Source organism: Molothrus aeneus, chromosome 13, assembly GCF_037042795.1.
Source record: "Molothrus aeneus isolate 106 chromosome 13, BPBGC_Maene_1.0, whole genome shotgun sequence".
In the NCBI taxonomy this organism is placed as follows: Eukaryota; Metazoa; Chordata; class Aves; order Passeriformes; family Icteridae; genus Molothrus; species Molothrus aeneus.
In genome coordinates, this window is record NC_089658.1 from 20,194,547 (window position 1) to 20,212,239 (window position 17,693).

At 63.1% G+C, this 17,693-nt stretch overlaps 3 protein-coding genes across 7 annotated transcripts; all 3 read left to right on the plus strand.

The window, feature by feature from the left end:
- Positions 1–120: 120 nt before the first annotated feature.
- On the plus strand, positions 121–8,546 carry LOC136562346 (tubulin polyglutamylase TTLL13-like). 4 transcript variants are annotated; one of them, XM_066559116.1, is made up of 15 exons: positions 121–161; positions 1,168–1,286; positions 1,753–1,883; positions 2,248–2,404; positions 2,600–2,743; positions 3,304–3,389; positions 3,497–3,722; positions 4,098–4,282; positions 4,853–5,041; positions 5,502–5,634; positions 5,945–6,124; positions 6,401–6,752; positions 7,289–7,535; positions 8,068–8,175; positions 8,252–8,546. In XM_066559116.1, exons 2-15 carry the CDS (start codon positions 1,266–1,268, stop codon positions 8,526–8,528), a joined length of 2,436 nt encoding a protein of 811 aa, XP_066415213.1. In that variant the 5' UTR covers positions 121–161; positions 1,168–1,265; the 3' UTR covers positions 8,529–8,546. The 4 variants fall into 4 exon arrangements, 3 of the variants coding, with proteins under 3 accessions (XP_066415213.1, XP_066415212.1, XP_066415211.1); XR_010784495.1 differs by lacking the exons at positions 121–161; positions 8,252–8,546 and having other exon boundaries at positions 204–1,286; positions 7,289–7,808; positions 8,068–8,146; XM_066559115.1 differs by lacking the exons at positions 121–161; positions 8,068–8,175; positions 8,252–8,546 and having other exon boundaries at positions 202–1,286; positions 2,272–2,404; positions 7,289–7,856.
- On the plus strand, positions 8,529–10,158 carry HDDC3 (HD domain containing 3). Its single transcript, XM_066559124.1, has 4 exons — positions 8,529–8,814; positions 9,323–9,378; positions 9,472–9,712; positions 9,988–10,158. The coding sequence occupies exons 1-4, from the start codon at positions 8,529–8,531 to the stop codon at positions 10,116–10,118; spliced, it is 714 nt and encodes a 237-aa protein (XP_066415221.1). The 3' UTR covers positions 10,119–10,158.
- A 65-nt stretch (positions 10,159–10,223) lies between these two features.
- Positions 10,224–17,532, plus strand: VPS33B (VPS33B late endosome and lysosome associated). 2 transcript variants are annotated; one of them, XM_066559120.1, is made up of 23 exons: positions 10,224–10,352; positions 10,526–10,606; positions 10,683–10,744; positions 10,839–10,888; positions 11,020–11,087; positions 11,310–11,355; positions 11,670–11,764; positions 12,087–12,191; positions 12,497–12,593; positions 12,707–12,784; positions 13,377–13,450; positions 14,314–14,400; positions 14,531–14,621; positions 14,797–14,871; positions 15,143–15,207; positions 15,347–15,401; positions 15,479–15,525; positions 15,775–15,907; positions 16,151–16,224; positions 16,707–16,808; positions 16,982–17,057; positions 17,150–17,266; positions 17,411–17,532. In XM_066559120.1, the coding sequence occupies exons 1-23, from the start codon at positions 10,257–10,259 to the stop codon at positions 17,488–17,490; spliced, it is 1,854 nt and encodes a 617-aa protein (XP_066415217.1). In that variant the 5' UTR covers positions 10,224–10,256; the 3' UTR covers positions 17,491–17,532. The 2 variants fall into 2 exon arrangements, with proteins under 2 accessions (XP_066415217.1, XP_066415216.1); XM_066559119.1 differs by having other exon boundaries at positions 10,226–10,352; positions 10,686–10,744.
- Positions 17,533–17,693: the final 161 nt, after the last annotated feature.

Sequence of the window (17,693 nt, forward strand, 5' to 3'; positions counted from 1 at the left end):
ACTGGGCTGGCTTGGTCGGGCTGCCCGGTGTGCTCTGTGTGTGTGGGGCATCGGGGCTGTCCCCACTCTGTGCCCTGCCCGGTGCCTCGCTGAGCTACTGTCATCTCGTCTCTATTCCAGTGTCCCCTCCATCAACCTGAGCGGCTGCAAGTACGACAGCGGTAAGTTAGAGGGGCAAGGATCCGCAGGCTCCCCAGGTGTGCCCAGCCAGCAGTGCTCCTGGCACCCCGTTCCCGCTGGTTTATTCACTGCTGCCAGCGACTGGCACAGGGCGCTGTTCGTGTCAGTGGGGAGTTTGTCACACTTTGGACTGAGATTTCTCCCGATTTAAAATGTGCAACAGCCGCAGGAGCCCTCAATATCCCCCACACTTGTGTTTGCCAGCTGTCTGCTAAAATGGGCAAGAAGGGTTCCATCAGGTACAGTGCATGGGAGCACCTGGGCTTGGAGACAGGACCCAAGGGTTGTCAGCTGTTTAGGGTGAATCTGGTGGTAAGCAGGCAGGATCTGTACCTGGAGCCTCTCCCTGTGCTGTTCATCCCTGGGGACCCCAGGGAGCTGGTCCACTCTCCCCTCCCACTCTCCTACAAGCTGGATCTCGAAAGAACACACTCCTGGCCCTTGAGGGCTGATATCAGTCTACTTTGCTAAGGGATCTTGGTGTGCGTGGATCCCCATCAGCCCTGCCAAGTTCATACTTGGCACTAGCACCAACAGAGACCTTTTCCTGCAGAGCTGTGTTCTGCTGCTGAAAGACCTTTGATTTGGGAGATTAAATTCACACCTTCACAACACTTGTAATCTGCCTGTGAGGTGTAAAACCCATGGGAAGTTCAGCCCTGCTGTGGAGGGGCCCTGGCACCTCAGGACAGGTGGGATTAGAGGATTAAGAGTTCCCAGAACACTTGCAGCCAGAGGCTTGGGGTGTTGGCCAGATAAAACTGGTGTTCCTGACACCTTCCAAGGGGTCATGGCAATACCTTGTACCTCTGAGAGGGGAACAGCAGCACGGAGAGCTGCATGCTCCATCCCCTGGGGGTGTGTCAGCCCCTGTGTGTCAGCCCCTCGGGCAGAGGTGTGTTTCACACTCCCTCCCCGGTTCTCTGGGGTGTGTCAGCCCCTGCCCGTGGTCCCTGGCTGGCCCTGTCACTGCTTGCCTTGGCACAGTGCGGCGGGCGGCGCAGCACTGCGGGCTGAAGGAGGCGGCCGAGCACGAGGAGTGGACGGTGTACTGGACGGACAGCACAGTCACTCTGGAGCGCCTCATGGAAATGAAGCGCTTCCAGGTAAACAGAACACCTGCCCAGCAGGCATTGCTCAGGACACAGGGCTGTCTGTGGAACAGCACGTGGCAGAGTGGAACAGAAGCACCCGAAGCAGTGCCGTGTGCCATCTGTACCTCGGCTCCAGGGCGCAGGCTCAGATGCCTCTGCTTGTGCCATGTCCCTGGCTGGTGTCATCAGCAGCACTCAGCAGCTGTGGTGGGAGCAGCAGCATCCCAGCCCTGTGATGTGCTGTGAAATAAACAGCTCTTATGCTGCTCCAGGGCTAAGATGGAACAGGCAGATAGATCAGTAGTGGAGCCCACATAAAGCAGCTGTAGCAAGTCTCACCCCCCAGCAGTAGTTCAAGGCAGCCACAGGCCTGGCTTCCCTCTCACTGCTGGTTCTCCATGCACAGGCTCTCCTCGGGGCTGGGAGAATCCATCCCTGCAGTGCTCCACTGATCAGGGTTTTTCTGCACCACTTTCAGAAAATCAACCACTTCCCAGGCATGATCGAGCTGTGCCGCAAGGACCTGCTGGCCCGCAACCTGAACCGCATGCTCCGGCTCTTCCCCAAGGAGTACAACATCTTCCCCCGCACGTGGTGCCTGCCAGCCGAGTGAGTAGTGTGGGTGAGCACCGTGGGGACAGGGGACACAGGCAGGGAGGCTGCTGGCCTGCTCTTTCTGGGCACCAGAGCCCAAACCGGCATTGCTTTGGCACACACTGCTGTGACCTCTTCAGCAAACCTCCCAGCAGAGCTGGAGATGTGTGCAGGGAAAAGGAGGGATGGGGAGGCTGGGTCGGGTCACACAGAGACCAATCTGTGACTCCTGCAGATTCGGAATGGGAGTTTGATTCATCCCCTTCAGAAGTTCAGTGTGTACTGGCCTGCAGCACCATGGTTTCAGTACCCAGCTGTTAGGAGAGAGTTCAGAGGGGTGTTTTTTGCAGCTGGTGATAGTCACCCCTCCCTTGCACAGCTACGGAGATTTCCATGCCTATAGATCCATGAGGAAAGCAAGAACATTCATCTGCAAGCCCGACAACAGCTGCCAGGGAAGAGGGATCTTCATAACCCACCACCCAGAGGAGATCAAGCACGGGGAGCGCATGATCTGTCAGCAGTACATCTCTGAGGTACTGGGACGGTCCCGGAACACTGGGGTAGGATTCCAGCATCCCCCATGCTCCCTGGGTCTCCTCAGCTCTGCTGCAGGTGTTGGTGTGGCTGTGGCACATCAGGGACACAGACAAAGCTTGTCCCTCTGCTGAGCAGCACAGGCAGGGGAGCAGTTCCTCAGCTCACCCCTGCTCCTGCCTCTTTCCTCTCAGCCCTTCCTCATCGATGGCTTCAAGTTTGACATGCGCATCTACGTGCTGGTCACATCCTGTGACCCACTGAAGATCTTTCTCTACAAGGAGGGCCTGGCCCGGTTTGCCACCATGAGGTACATCGATAACAGCACGAGAAACCTGGTAAAGAGGAAGTTTTAAAAAAACTCATATAATATCTGTAGATATCAGCCCTTAACTTGTCCTGAGGACATTCCAGGCCTTGAAAAGGCAGGTATTGGGGGTTGCAGGAGTCCCAGCTTGATGCTTTCCTGTTCTTCCTCTATGCTCCTTCCTCCTCCTCACAGGAGGTGTTTCAGGAGGGATAGTACATTTACCCCAAGGCCCCACATTTGGGCTGTTCACTGGCATTACCGTGGAATCATGGAATTATTTGCTTTGATGGAACCTTGGGAGGTCTCCAACCTCATGCTGAAAACGTGGTCAACAATAAATTCATATCTGGTTTCTCAGGGTCTCACCTGATGAGGTTTTGAAAACCTGCAGAGTGAAGCCTCCCCCCGCCCCTGGTGTCTCTGGGCAGCATGTTCTGCTTCTGGCCCTGCTAAGAATGCTCAATTCCACACTATTCCAACTCTGCCCATGCTCCAGGCAGAAAAGAACATGGGAGTATCTGGTGGAGCTGTTCCTGTTCTTGCTCAGTGGTTCAGAGTGAACAAACATCTCTTGTGGTTCCCTGCCAGGGTGACATCTGCATGCACCTGACCAATTATGCAATCAACAAACACAATGAGAACTTCATCAAGGACGACATGGTGGGCAGCAAGAGGTACTGGCATGTCCCAGCACTGCAGGAACACTGCCTGGGGACACGGGTTTACCTCAGCCTTCCTGGGGTGACACAGCTGAGCTTTACCACCCCCTGTTCCCACACAGGAAACTGTCCACCCTGAATGCCTGGATGGCAAAGCACAACTATGACACATCAAAGCTCTGGGCAGATATTGATGACATCGTTATAAAGACACTGATTTCCGCTCACCCTGTGCTGAAACACCATTACCAGAGCTGCTTCTCCAACCGCACTACTGGCTGCGCCTGCTTTGAAATCCTGGGCTTTGACATTTTGCTGGATAGAAGGCTGAAGCCATGGCTGCTGGAGGTGAGAAAGGAGTGGAGAGCTCAGAGCTGGGCCACTAGGACAGGGGGTTTGTTTGATTCAAAAGGGCCACCTTGCTCACAGAATTAACCAGGCTCTGAAGCCAAACAACCTGCTGTGAGCAGGATCCAAGAGAACCCATTTCCTGCACACCATCTAACAACAGCGGGTTTCCCAAGCCTTCAGATGCCTTGTCGTGTGAGCACCCTGAATTTGTGACAGCTGCCCCCTGCCTGCACCCTGTGGGGTGGGATCCAGTGACCTGTGGCACAAGTGGGCAGGAGAGAGTGCTGTGTGTGGCTCCTGTCTCTGGCAGGGAGCAGAGCATCCCGGGGCGCGGCTGGGGTGCCAGGTTAGGTTACCTGCTTGTCTTGGCAGGTGAACCACTCTCCCAGCTTCAACACAGATTCTCAGCTAGACCATGAGGTGAAGGATGCCCTTCTGTGTGACACCTTCAACCTGATCAATGTGCACGCCTGTGACAGAAAGAAGGTGCTGGAGGAAGACAAGCGGCGGGTAAAGGAACGGCTCCTCCAGGCCAGCCAGACTCCCTGGGAGTCCAGGTACTGCTGCTCCCCCACAGTGCTGCAGGTCCCAGTGAGCAAAGACAGGGCACGACAGAGCAGGATAACACCAGGGCTGGCTGTGGAAGCTCCCAGAGCCTATGGCATCGTGCAGCCTCTGGGCACTCCCAAGCCATCTGCATCCTGCAAGGAGGAGCCAGGGCTGCTCTCTGGGTGCCAGGAGACCTGTGGCACCTTGTGCTCTAGGCCCTGACAGAGCTCTCCCCAAGCTGCACCTGCTTGTAATCTCTTTTGCTGGGGATGGGCAGTGCCAGCATCCTGGGCTGGCAGGGATGCTCAGAGCCCTGCCTCAGGAACTGGGGGTACCCTTCTCCAGGGCAGGGGTCCTTTCCAGGACTGAGGGTTTCCCGTTCCTCTGTCTGCCCTATGTCCTTTCACAAGCCCGTGTTCAGTGAGCCTGCTGCCTGGCAGGCAGGCCGTGGCTCTCTCCAGCTGCTGTTTCCATCAGGAATGCTGGGACAATCCTGGGACATGCTGAGCATGTCAGCCCTGCCCTCTGCCTGTGCCAGAGCCTCCCTCCACAGCTCTCTGTGCTCCCTCCCGCTGCAGGCGCAGGGAGCAGGAGAGCAGCCAGGCTGCCTGGCTGGCACAGGCTGAAACCTACGAGAACGAGCACCTGGGGGGGTTCCGACGCATCTACCCAGCACCTGGGACAGAGAAGTACGAGCCATTCTTCCAGCAGAGCAGGTCCCTCTTCCAGGATACAGCAGCATCCAAGGCAAGAGAAGAGTATGCCAGGTATGCTGCTCCTGTGGAAACCCACTTCTCACAGGTGGCATGGAGACCACTTGCTCCTGATCCCTCCTGGGGAGCAACTCTGCTGCTTGGCAGGTGTAAGAAAGAGGGGAGAGTGGGAGGGGAAAGGAAGGAGCCTGCATGTGCTGTGGCACCACAGCAAAGTGTCTCCTTTTGGATGGACTCCAGAGAGGAAAGGGCAGTAGTCCATTGACTTTTGGACCCTGGAGACACCATTTCCCAAATATCCCCTTCCCTTTTGGCACATACAGCCTAATCCAAGGGCATCTCTCTTTTTAGAAGTCTCTTTACAAGCTTCCCATTCCCTCTTTTGGCACAGTTCTATTATGGGCTATTCATACAGAACTTGGGCCTGCAGTAAATGTCCTCAGGTTGAAATCTGCCCCAGAGCCCTTTGCTATTGTGACTCTGAGCTGTGAGTGACTGCGCTGTTGTGTGGCAGGCAGCAGCTGGAGGAGATGCGCCTGAAAAATGAAAAGCTGGAAGCTGTCAGGAAGAAGAAAACAGAGAGGAATAAAGGCACAGCTCCTACAACCCACCTTTCCTACAGAAGCACCAAGTCGTGGGACAGAAAGGTACGTCAGTGTCAGCACTGTCTGTGGGCTCTCTAAGTCACTGATATGGCTCTGGGAGCTGTGCTGAGCCATTGGTGCACCCATGGAGCAGAAATTCCAGGTTTGACTCCCTGCCTGAAGTTCAGAGTCAACTTGTGTTGGCACTACTTGCAAGCACCAGTGTTCTGCCTTTCCACTTTGGCTCTCACTGGGATCTCTGTCCCCCCCGGGACTGTAACTGTCCCCAGGGTTGGAGCAGCTCATGGCTCTGTCTCACCTGTGTGTTATCCCAGCTTCAGCTTTGCTATAGCTCAGGTGTTTCTCTGCCGAGGTGCAGCGTGTGCAGTACAACTCCATGAAGCCCCAGAACATTGTGGAACACGAAGAGAAGAGGAGAGTGAATGCTCTGCTGCTGCGTGAGAAGCAGATCCGAGGGCTGGGCATCACCGAGCTGCTTTCCCAGCTGCTCCCCGCGGCTGAAACCCAGAGACCCTACGTGCTGCAGAGCCAGGTAACGGCACTGCCCACAGCCGCCCCACACAGAAGTGGATTTCTGCAGGGTTGGGCACTGAGCATCTCTGCTGGGGCAGGATGGGGGCTGCTGCAGGCGCAGGAGCTGCTGTGCCTTCAGGATGATGAGTCTGGAATGGTGTTGGGGACATACCTGGGGACAAAGTGCGGCATGATGCTTCAATGTGCACCTGGGTGCGACTAGAGACTCTTCTTTCCCATCTCCTGCCAAGGCCTACAGAAGTAAGCCGTGGCCATTTTCCTTCCCTCCTTCCAGCTGCTGTTTCCCTGGGATGTCATTGAGGAGCACAACACCCACAATTTAATGATGCTTTTCTCATTCCTGGGAGTCCCAGCTCGGCCCTTGGCACACAGGGCTGTACCCAGCCCCACAGCCCAGGGCCTGCCACAGCACATACCAGGCCCAGATCCCAAGGACATGGAGACCCTCTGCATTCGAGGCCAGAGCATCCCGTGCCACGCGCGGCACAAGGGCTCCCGGGCGCAGGGCGGGGGCTGGCTGCAGGGCCCGGCCGCGGGGGCAGCGCTCCCCCCGCCCTGCGCCCACGCCCGGGGGCAGCAGCCGAGGGAACAGTGCCTCCCTGGCACCGCCAGCCAGGCTGAAGGCTGTAAGTACACACCACCTTGCCCTGGGTGCTCCTGGCCTTGCCAGGCTGGGAGGAACGGCTGGGCTCGATGGAGCTCTCAGGAATGCTGGGACACTGCAAAAGGGTCACTGTGCTCTGCTTGGGGCACTGGTTACCACTGGAAACCTCTGAGGCTTGGAGATCCCATCTGCAGGGACAGGGAAGAACCATGGGTGGTTTCCCAGGATCAAGGGTTGATGTGCAGGCATGGGGGAGTGTGAGAAGCCAGGAAAGTCAAAGGGGTGCATTTGCTCCTGGGGGTCAGAGGGGACATGGTGACACAGCATAGCCCCCAATCTCTTCCCACCACACTGCTCCCTGCCCATGCTGTCACCCTCCATTCTTTCCCAGCCCGGCTCCCTGGCATCGGCTTCACCCACTTTGCAGCCTCAGGACCCAGGGAGCAGGGCCAGAGGAGGGGCTGCCAGGACCAAGCCCCACTGGGAAGGGCAGTGGGGGCTGCTGACCTGCAGAGCTGCTGGCTCTGCACGGCCCCACACCCATCTGTGCTGTTGCAGGTGATGCTGGTAGTCGGTCATCCTCCGATGGGGGCAGTTGTCCCCCGACTTCCCCAGCCAGCCCAGAGCAGGCCCCAGGTGATGGCATCTTCAGCTGTGCTGTGGAGCTCCCCACCGCCACTGCCGCTCAGGCACAGCACACACACGCCTCACACCCTGGCAGAGCCTCGCCGTGCCAGTGTGTCACACCATGCCAGCACCTTGCCCCATGCCAGTGCCCCACAGATTCACAGCCTGAAAAGCACAGGTAACACGGCCAAGGACTCAGCCTTCCTCCCGTGTGTGCTTGCGTGAGAACCAGGACTTGCAGGATGAAACCAGGACAGCTGCTGGCTGCCTCCATCAACTCTGGAGTCAGCTGCTGAGCCCCCTGACCAGAGCCTGGGCCCAGCACGGCTCCGGCCACCTGCCCCGGCTGCCTTCACCTCTGCCAGGACCGGAGACTGGTGCTTGTGCCCTGCCCGCTGCACAGCCGCCTGCGGCGAAGCCCTCCGGAGGCCACCTCGCTCAGGACCCGTCGGTAGCCCGCTTCCCCCGCCGGGGCCGCTCCCCGCGCCGGCCCCGCCTGTCCCCGGGCCTGTTCCGGGTCATGGCGGGGCTGCTCCGGCGCGCCCTGCGGGCCGTGCCGCTCCTCGCCCGGGCCCCGCGGCGGGCGGCGGCGGCGTGGCCCGGGGACCCGGAGCCGCCGGACCCGGCGCTGGACGAGACGCAGAGGTGCGGAGCGGCCGGGGCGCGGCGGGGCGTGCGGCGGCCCGGGCGCTCACGCGTGTTCCCCGCAGGGCGCGGCGGCGGCGGGCGGCGCGGATGGAGCGGCTGCGACGGGAGCTGGGCGGGGGGCGCGGAGCCCCCGACCGCACCCTGACCTGGCAGGCGATGGAGCAGCTGCGGTGAGCGCGGGGCCGGGCGGGCGGCGCCCGCCGACCGCCCCGGTGACCGCCCCGGTGACTGTGCCCGTGCCCGCAGGTTCCTGCGGCGGGAGCTGCCCGAGGAGTGGCCGCTGGAGCGCCTGGCCCAGGGCTTTGGCGTCAGCACGGACGTGGTGCGGCGGGTGCTGCGGAGCCGCGGCTGTCTCTCTGCGCGCCGCCGCCTGCGGCAGGACCAGCGGGCACTGAGCGCCGCCGCCACGGCTCCGCCACCGGGACGGGGGGCGGGGGACGGGCACGAGGTGCGCGCCCCCGACGGGACGCTGCTGTACCGGCTGCCGCGAGGCTGGGGCGGGCCGGGGCCCGGCGCGCAATAAATGCACTTGGGGCCCGCCTCCGCCTGTGCCGCTTCCGTCGCGCCGGCCGCGGGCTCCGAGACTGCGGGGATGGACTCCGAGGCGGTGGGGATGGGCTCCGAGGCGGCGGGAATGGGCTCCGAGGGGGCGGGGATGAGCTCCGAGGCGGCGGGGATGGGCTCCGAGGCCACGGGGATGAGCTCCGAGGCGGCGCGGCTGCTGGAGGCCGTGGACTTTGCAGCCAGGAAACACAAGGAGCAGCGGCGGAAGGATCCCGAGGGCACCCCCTACATCAACCACCCCATCGGTGCGGAACCCCCCCGGCACCGCGGCCCCTCTCTCCCAGCGCACCGCCCACCCTGGGACCCCTCCTGCCCCGGCGCGCTGCCAGCCCCCGGGAGCCCCTCGCCCTGGTCCCGGGAGACAGCCGTGTCCCTTGTCCCGTACCGTGTCCTTCGGCTCGATGGGCAGAGCTGACGAAGCACGGCAGCCCCGGCCCCGGCTCTAGGTGTGGCTGCCGCCCCCCTGTTGCCCTGCTGTGCCTGGGGCCCGCGGGAGCTGCTGAGGGGCCCCCGTGCCGCAGCCGCACCTGCCAGGCCTGGGGACAGCCCCACCTCGGGGGCACTGCCAGCCCCTGGGACCTTCCTGCCTGCCCAGCCAAGGATCCACCGCGCAGGACGTGCCCGCGGGGTGTCCCCAGCCCAGGGCTGGCCCCGGGGAAGCCTCGCTGCCCACCGTGCGGCGCAGCCCCCGTGTCCGGGCCCGGAGCTGCCTGTTCCCCGCCGCTTCCTCCCACCTTTCCGTTCTCGCTGCAGCCGTGGCCAGGATCCTGGCGCATGAGGCCGGCGTGACGGACATGGTGGTGCTGCAGGTAACGCCTGTCCTCCCTGCCCTGCCCTGCCCTGCCCTGCCCTGCCCTGCCCTGCCCGCTTCCCGCAGCCCCCTCGTCCCCTGCTCGCCGCAGGCCGCCCTGCTGCACGACACAGTGGAGGACACGGACACCACGTTCTCGGAGATCGAGGAGTGGTTCGGTGCGGAGGTGCGGCGCGTGGTGGAGGAGGTGACGGACGACAAGAGCCTGCCCAAGATGGAGCGCAAGCGGCTGCAGATCGAGCGCGCTCCCACCTGCAGCCCCCGCGCCAAGCTGGTCAAGCTGGCGGACAAGCTGCACAACCTGCGGGACCTGAACCGCTGCACCCCGCAAGGTGCCGGCCCCGGGGCCCGGGGTGCGCGGGGAGTACGGCGGCAGCGCAGCGGCACCGGGCACGGGCCCCGCCGTCTCGGCCCGCAGCACGGCTGGTGCTGCTGCCTGTGCCGAGGGGCCCCGCGGCCGCGCTGGGCCGGGGCGGCAGTGGCGGGAGGCAGGGCAGTATGTCTGTGCCGGTGTGTGTGTGCCGGTGTCTCCGTGGGACTGGGACCGGGGAGTGCGGGCGGCCCCGGTGTGTTGGGGCCGGAAGTGACGTCGCGCATGTCCCCGCAGGGTGGTCGGAGGAGCGCGTGCAGGAATACTTCCGGTGGGCGGCGCGCGTGGTGTCGGGGCTGCGCGGGAGCAGCGCGGCCCTGGAGGGGGCGCTGCAGCGCCTGTTCGAGGCGCGCGGCGTGCCCACGTGACCGGGCCGCGCCCGCCTCCGCCAATAAACGTGCGCACAGATCGGCGTCCCTGCGTTGCCATGGTATTGCGCGGTTCCGCCGCCGCCGAGTTCCGGCCGCGCCGCGCCCGGGCGTTCCGGTGGCGCCGCGGCCCCCGCCATGGCCCTCGCCGGGCGGCGCGACGCGCCCGAGCCGCCGGACTTCGGCATCCTGAAGCGGCTGGCCCGAGACCAGCTCGTCTACCTGCTGGAGCAGGTCCGGGGCATCCCCCAGCGGGGCGGGCATCCCCCAGCGGGGCGGGCATCCCGCAGCGGGGCGGGCGCAGGGGGTCGGCGGGATCGGCACCGGCCCCGGGCGGGGGTCGGGAGCCGGGGCGGGCGCGGCTCGGGGCAGCCGCCGGGTGCCGGCCCATGCCCGCCTGCCCGCAGCTGCCCGGCAAGAAGGACCTGTTCATCGAGGCCGACCTGATGAGCCCCCTGGACCGCATCGCCAACGTGTCCATCCTGAAGGTACCGCGGGGCCGCTCGGGCCGCCCGCGCCCGCCGCCCGCCGCCGCCCGCGCCCACCCCGCGCCTGTCCCCGCAGCAGCACGACGTGGACAAGCTGTACAAGGTGGAGACGCGGCCGGCTCCCGGCGCCAGCGATCAGTGAGTGCTCGGGCAGGGCTGCGGGGCCCGGGCAGGGCAGGGAGGGTCCTGCGGCCCTGCCCGGTACGAGCGGCCCTGGCCCCTCTCGGTGCAGGTTCTGCTTCCTGGTGCGGCCGCGGGTCAGGACCATGAGGTTCATCGCCGGTGAGTCCGGCCGGCCCGCAGCCGGGGCCGGTGCTCTGCCCGAGGGGCGCGGGGCGAGCGGGCTCTGCGAGCCGGGGGGAGCCGTGCCGGGCGGGGGGCGGCTGTGCAGGGGCTCTGCGGGGTGTCCACAGATATCGTCAACGCTGACAAGATGTCGGGGAGGAGCAGGAAGTACAAAATCATCTTCAGCCCCCAGAAGGTCAGTGGGACCCACGGTGATGCCCATTCCCTCGTCTCTCGGTGCCCACCCAGTCTGTGCACCTTCCACTCCCCTATAGGCACCAAAAATTATTTGTTTTTAACACAGAAATGTTTAAGTAAACCCAAGTGTTGTGACACTGGGATGGCGCTGGGCCCCTGCAGAGCTTTTCCAGCTCAGAGCCTGCCTGGCCCTGAGGGTCTCCCCTTCCTTCCCTTCCAGTTCTATGCCTGCGAGATGGTGCTGGAGGAAGAGGGGGTCTTTGGTGGTGAGTGGGTCTGCAGGGCTGGCTCGGGGGAGCTGACACCAGAGGATCCCAGTTATATCCCAGCGCTGGGATCCCCGTGTGGGCAGGACAGGAGGGTGGGCAGGGAACGCAGGTTCTCTCGAGGCTGGCTGCCACCCTGCAGGCAGATGTGTGCCCATGCAGCACAGCCCCTCCCTTCTGCCCGAGGAGAGGAGAGAGAGTCCTGCCCCCATCCTGTCTGGAGCTCCACAGGCCCTGGTTGGGGCTGCTGTGATTCTTGGGGCTCTTCCTGTCCAGGGCTGCATAACTGTCCCCTGTCCCTGTCCCGCACACAGATGTCACCTGTGATGAATGGTCCTTCTACCTGCTGCCCCTGGATGAGGACATCATTAGCATGGAGCTGCCCGAGTTCTTCCGTGACTACTTTCTGGTCAGTGGGACGTGTGGGGGGTGACAGCCCCTCCTGTCCCCCCTGCCTCACTGGGGCTGGGGATGCGGTGCTGTTCAGAGGGGAGGTGTGTGGTGCCCTGCTCAGCCCTCAGTCTGCACCACGGGCCCTGTCTGCTCCCAGGGGCAGCTTTTGTTGGGCACTGGTGGCTCAGCCCCGAGCTGGCCCCTGTACCCCTGGCTGAGCAGCTTGGGGCAGTTCCCGCTGTGTGTTGGGGATGGAGCTCCCAGCTCCCAGCACCTGTCCTGCCCTGCCCTGGCAGCCCTTCCCAGGCAGCTGCCCACACTCCCGGCCTGCTCCCCAGGAGGGAGATCACCGCTGGATCAATCCCGTTGCCAGAGCCCTGCAGCTGCTGAACTCCCTCTATGGCCCCTTTGGGAAGACTCACGGCATCGGCCGCTGTGCCAAGGTGGGGCTGGCACGGGGGGCCCATAGGGGCTGCAGCTGGCAGGGACCTGGGCCCCATCAGCCACAGGGCAGCACGTCAGCACAGAGGTGTCACTGCCCGTGCCTCCTCCGGGGCGGGTTGTGGGGGTGCTGTGTGCCAAGGTTGGCAGCACAGGGGCAGCTGCTGCTCGCTGGGTGTGGTGGAGCCCCCATGTCCCGAGGGTGGGAGTGTTTGTGCCTGGCCTTGGCTGTGAGCCCCATTGTGTGCCCGGGCCCTGGGTGGGAGCCTGGGCTGTCCCCCGCCTTGGCACCCTCTGCCCCTCACAGATGAGCTACGAGCTGTGGCGGGACCTGGAGGAGGAGAGTGATGGCGAAGGGCAGGGCAGGAAGCCTGAGATTGGACACGTGTTCCTCATGGACAGAGGTGGGCTGAGGCAGGGGCAGCACCGGGGCAGCACGTGTCCCAGAGGGGCAGGGAGAGCCCCTGGGGACAGCAGGAGGAGCGGGAGGGCAGCCTGGCTCTGGCTCTGCCTGCAGACACCGACTACGTGACAGCACTCTGCTCACAAGTGGTCTACGAGGGGCTCGTGGACGACACCTTCCGCATCAAGTGTGGTACGGGGCTCGGGCAGGGCGAGGGGCAGCATGGGGCTCTGCACTCACAGTGGAGCAGAATGGGGCTCTGCCCTCTCAGCACGGGGCTCTGCCCTCACAGAGGGGCAGCACGGGGCTCTGCCCTCACAGAGGGGCAGCACGGGGCTCTGCCCTCACAGAGGGGCAGCACGGGGCTCTGCACTCTCAGCACGGGGCTCTGCACTCTCAGCACGGGGCTCTGCACTCTCAGCACAGGGCTCTGCCCTCACAGTGGAGCAGAATGGGGCTCTGCACTCTCAGCACGGGGCTCTGCCCTCACAGTGGAGCAGAATGGGGCTCTGCACTCTCAGCACGGGGCTCTGCACTCACAGTGGAGCAGAATGGGGCTCTGCACTCACCTGGCCAGCGTCTGCAGGGTTTGTGCCTGGCATTGTCAGGCACGGTGCTGTTCCTACAGGGACAGTCCCAGTGTGGGGTGCTGCTGGAGGTCATCCTCACTTTTCCCAAGAGACTGGGCTGGCATCCCCTGTCTCTGCTGCCTCTTACAGCAAGGCTTGTGCATGTGGGAGTGTTGCTATGTCTGGACAGGGCAGCTCTTCACTTTTCCCTGCAGGCAGTGTGGATTTTGGGCCAGATGTCACCTCTTCTGACAAGAGTATTAAAGTGCTGCTCAATTCCCAGGACAAAGTGAGTCCTCACAAGCCTCCGGGGATCCCCTTGGTGGGAAGAGGCAGAGTGAACCATCTCCCCCCTAAGACCGAGTAGGGGTGGCTGGGGGCTGCTGGGCCCTTGGAGCATGGGTTCAGGCACAGAGCAGAGAAACCTGGTGCAGCTCCACTTCTGAACCTGTCAGAGTCCCTGCATGCAGGGCTGTGTCACAGAGGAGTGCTTTAAGGTCACTAAGGGAATCCCCAGCACAGGTATCCACAAAAACAGGTTCAATACAAAAGCTGCAGCTTGACAAAATTTGATGGCAAAGTTCTAAATGGTAAAGCACACAGATGAAAAAAATTATAAATCAATCCATCCAAACCAAAATCAAACCCAAAAATATCTCCGTGGAGGTGGAGGTGGGGAATGAGGCAGGAATCAAAAGGATAGGAAAGAAATACAGCAGGCTCTCCTGTTGAGTCACAAGGTTCATAGTCATTTTCCATTCTGGCCACAATTCAGGTTGGTATTTTACTATGGAATTTGACAATGAAAATATTACTCCACTTGGGTCTTTATTCAGGTTACAAAAATAATTTTCCCAGGCTGTTTATTAAAAGACAGTAGCTGGTTAGACAGTACTAGTTCCTAGGAAGAGAGAGTGTTTCTGCTGAGCTGGGGAGGACCCAGGTGCTGTTCACCAGGGCTGACCCCTGAGGAGCATTTCTGAGACCATGGTGTGGCCTGGCTCGGAGGGACACACTGACAGTGACACTGCTGTGCTGCCAGCCGGGTTCTGGGGCATGGGGAGGCACGTGGCCAGTGGGGTGTGTGGCCCTGGGCTCTGTGTCCCCGGGGCTGCAGCTGGCTGGGCCCTGGCAGCTGTGCTGCTCGCACAGGTGTTCAGCCAGATCCGGAATGAGCACTTCTCCAATGTGTTTGGCTTCCTGAGCCAGAAGTCACGGAACCTGCAGGCACAGTATGACGTGAGTGTCACCGTGGGATATGTGTGGCACTGTCCCTCGTGCAGCCTGGCCACCATCCCCCAGTGCAGCCTGGCCACAGCCCCAGTGCAGCCTGGCCTCAGCCCCTGCTCTCCCTCCCTCCCTCCCGCAGCGGCGCCGGGGCATGGACATCAAGCAGATGAAGGACTTTGTGTCCCAGGAGCTGAAGGGACTGAAGCAGGAGCATCGCCTGCTGAGCCTGCGTAGGAACCAAGGGGCAGGAGGGGCCCTCGGCTGTACTGCTGGGGCTGGGGGGAAAGCAGGGGCTGGGGGCCCTGGATGTGCCCAGCAGGGACGGGGCAGGGGCTGGGGGCCTGTGCTAACAGTGCCTGCAGAGCTCTCTCCCCTCCAAAGCCGCTGTGTCTCTTGGCCATGTAGATATTGGTGCCTGTGAGTCTATCATGAAAAAGAAAACCAAGCAGGACTTCCAGGAGACCATCAAGGCTGAACACTGTGAGTGCTGCTCCATCTGTGCCTGCCCCAGTCTGACCCATGGCCTCGCTAGCCCCAGGCCCACCACCCTCATGCCTGGGTGTGCCCTGTGTGGCCCCGTCCTCCCAGCCCCTTTTGGGGGTGTCTCAAGATCCTCAGTAGGGTCAGGCTGCACTCTGTGAGAGGGACTGTGTGGTGGGCTGGGGCCTGTTCCCTTGGGTGCTGGGAGGGCAGCAGAGCCCAGTGTGCTGGCAAGAGTCCTGGGGTGACGCTGCCCGTGCCCCTGCCACAGCACTGCTGGAGGGCTTTGACATCCGTGAGAGCACCAGCTTCATCGAGGAGCACATCGACCGCCAGGTGAGAGCAGGGGCTGCGGCGGGAGCATGCAGCGTGCTGCCCCCTGACCCCCATTCCCACAGGTGCCCCCTGACCCCCATTCCCACAGGTGCCCCCTGACCCCGCTCCCACAGGTGCCCCCTGACCCCCATTCCCACAGGTGTCCCCCGTTGAGAGCCTGCGCCTCATGTGCCTCCTGTCCATCACTGAAAATGGTGAGTGCCCCACTCTGCCAGGCCAGCAGGGCACCCAGCCCCAGCCTGGCACACAGCTCACCTGGTGCTCCCTGCAGGTCTCATCCCCAAGGACTACCGCTCCCTGAAAACCCAGTACCTGCAGGTGAGCGAGAGCTGGGCTGGGTGGGGTCCCCTCCCTGCGCTCCCGGCCACGAGCGGCTGGGCCCTGCCTGCAGGGGCTCCACGTGAGCCCCAGCACAGCCCCTGCCTGCACAGCCCCTCCCTGAGCCCCAGGCTCCACCTGCCCCTGCCCTGTGCCTGCTGGGGCTCTGGGCAGGCTGTACCTCACCGCAGAGGGGCCAGCCCGTGTGCTGCCCATGCTCGCTGATCTGATGCTGCTCCCCGCTCACAGAGCTACGGGCCCGAGCACTTGCTGACCTTCCACAACCTCAAGCGCATCGGGCTGCTGACCGAGCAGGCAGCTGGGGAGACCCTGACAGCCGTGGAGAGCAAAGTCAGCAAGCTGGTGACAGACCGTGCTGCAGGTGAGCCAGCCCCTGCCCTGTGTCCTGGAGCCCAGGAAGGGGAGCTGCTGGCCCAGGTCTGGCTGGAGGCACGTGGCAAGTGATGGTGCTGCAGGCAGGGCAGGGCACTCTGCTCTGGGGGGACCAGGGCTGGCAGCCACCATGGCCATTCTCCAGAGCACACAGCTCTGCACAGCTCTGCCAGCCTGGCTCTGGCGTCCAGACAGAGCCTCTCAAGATGTTTCTCCTTGTCATGTTTTCCAGGAAAGATCACAGATGCATTCAGTTCTTTGGCCAGGAAGAGCAATTTCCGAGCCATAAGCAAGAAGCTGGGGTTGGTATGTCCTCAAGGGGTGCTGGCTGGACACAGTGCCACAGAGCACAGAGCTCTGCTTAGCCCGTGCCCAGGCTGCAGGCTTGGCCCCCCAGGGGGACACAGCTCAGGGCCAGAGCTGCTGCAGCTGCTCCAGGCAGCCTGGGGTCTTCTCCTTGGGGCTGGGGGCCACTGCCAGCTTCCCACTCTGCCCTGGCCCTGTGAGTGCTGGGGCTTTCCTTGCCCCCTTCAGACACTGCAGTGGCACTGGGCAGGCAGCCCTGTGTCCTCCATCCTAGGCAGAGGTCCTAGGGTGCTGGCAAGGTGACATTTCTGGGACATTTCAGGGACATTTCTGTCCCTGGCCCCTGCTGCACCGCCCACCCAGGCCATGTGATGCTGGCTCTGGCATGGTGGAGACAGAGCCATGCTCCAAGTGTCTGTGTCTCCTCACCCCTGCACCTCTGAGGGGGAACGAGGCACCCTTGGTGTCACCTGTCACTGCAGATCCCTCGGCTGGATGGCGAGTATGACCTCAAAATGCCTCGGGACATGGCCTATGTCTTTGGCGGGGCCTACGTGCCCCTGAGCTGCAAGATCATCGAGCAGGTGAGCTCATCTGCTGTGGGACAGAGCCAAGCACATCCCCTCAGCCCCGGCCTCCTCTGGGGAGCCCAGCAGGGTCCCTCCGCCCAGGGCCAGGGCTGGTGGTGGCCATCTGCTCCGAGAGCCCCCTGAGCAGAGCCCAGCAGCCAGCCCGACCCTGCCATGCCGTCCCTCAGGTGTTGGAGCGCCGGGGCTGGCAGGGCCTGGAGGAGGTCGTGCGGCTGCTCAATGGCAACGAGTTCTCTATGTCAGGTAGTGGGGCTGGGGCGGCAGGGCTGGGGGGATACAGGCATTCAGCCTCCTCATGGGGGCTCGCATGGCCTACAGCGCCCTTCCCTCTGCAGACAGCGCCGTGGAGGACAACCCCGCCTGGGACTGCCAGCGCGTCATCCTCGCCGTGTTCCTGGGCGGCTGCACCTTCTCTGAGATCGCTGCCCTCCGCTTCCTGGGCAAGGAGAGAGGTAGGAGCGGCCTGGGCAGGGCAGGAGGCCGGGCCTGCCCCGCAGCCAGGCAGGCTCTGTGCTTTCTGCCGGCTGGAGCCCGCGGGGACGGGGCTGGCAGTGCCGGCACTGCCCGGCTGGGGCACCGACGGGCCTTTCCTGCAGGGTGCAAGTTCATCTTCCTGACCACGGCCATCACCAACAGCGCCCGCATGATGGAGGCCATGATCGAGGCCAAGGCCTGAGCCCTGAGGGCAGCCTGCCAGTAAAGATTCTGCTGACAACGACCGGCCTGTGCCTGTCTGTGTGCGAGCGCGACCCGCGGGGCAGCCTTGAGGCCGGGGCCGCTGCGGGCCGGGCGGGCCCGATGGAAGCCGTGGCGCAGGGGACGCACGGGGAGCGGCGGGAACGCGCGGGCCCCGCCCGGGCGCGGTCACGGTGCGCTTTC

Bases quoted from the DNA above. Each gene is read 5' to 3' on its own strand.
- HDDC3 (XM_066559124.1), top strand. From the start codon at position 8,529: ATGCACTTGGGGCCCGCCTCCGCCTGTGCCGCTTCCGTCGCGCCGGCC. The intron at 8,815-9,322 runs GTGCGGAACCCC...TTCTCGCTGCAG, and splicing joins CTACATCAACCACCCCATCG to CCGTGGCCAGGATCCTGGCG. The intron at 9,379-9,471 runs GTAACGCCTGTC...TGCTCGCCGCAG, and splicing joins CGGACATGGTGGTGCTGCAG to GCCGCCCTGCTGCACGACAC.
- VPS33B (XM_066559120.1), top strand. From the start codon at position 10,257: ATGGCCCTCGCCGGGCGGCGCGACGCGCCCGAGCCGCCGGACTTCGGC. The intron at 10,607-10,682 runs GTACCGCGGGGC...CTGTCCCCGCAG, and splicing joins CCAACGTGTCCATCCTGAAG to CAGCACGACGTGGACAAGCT. The intron at 15,908-16,150 runs GTGAGCCAGCCC...CATGTTTTCCAG, and splicing joins GGTGACAGACCGTGCTGCAG to GAAAGATCACAGATGCATTC.
- LOC136562346 (XM_066559116.1), top strand. From the start codon at position 1,266: ATGGAAATGAAGCGCTTCCAG. The intron at 5,635-5,944 runs GTACGTCAGTGT...TTCTCTGCCGAG, and splicing joins CCAAGTCGTGGGACAGAAAG to GTGCAGCGTGTGCAGTACAA. The intron at 6,753-7,288 runs GTAAGTACACAC...GTGCTGTTGCAG, and splicing joins CGCCAGCCAGGCTGAAGGCT to GTGATGCTGGTAGTCGGTCA.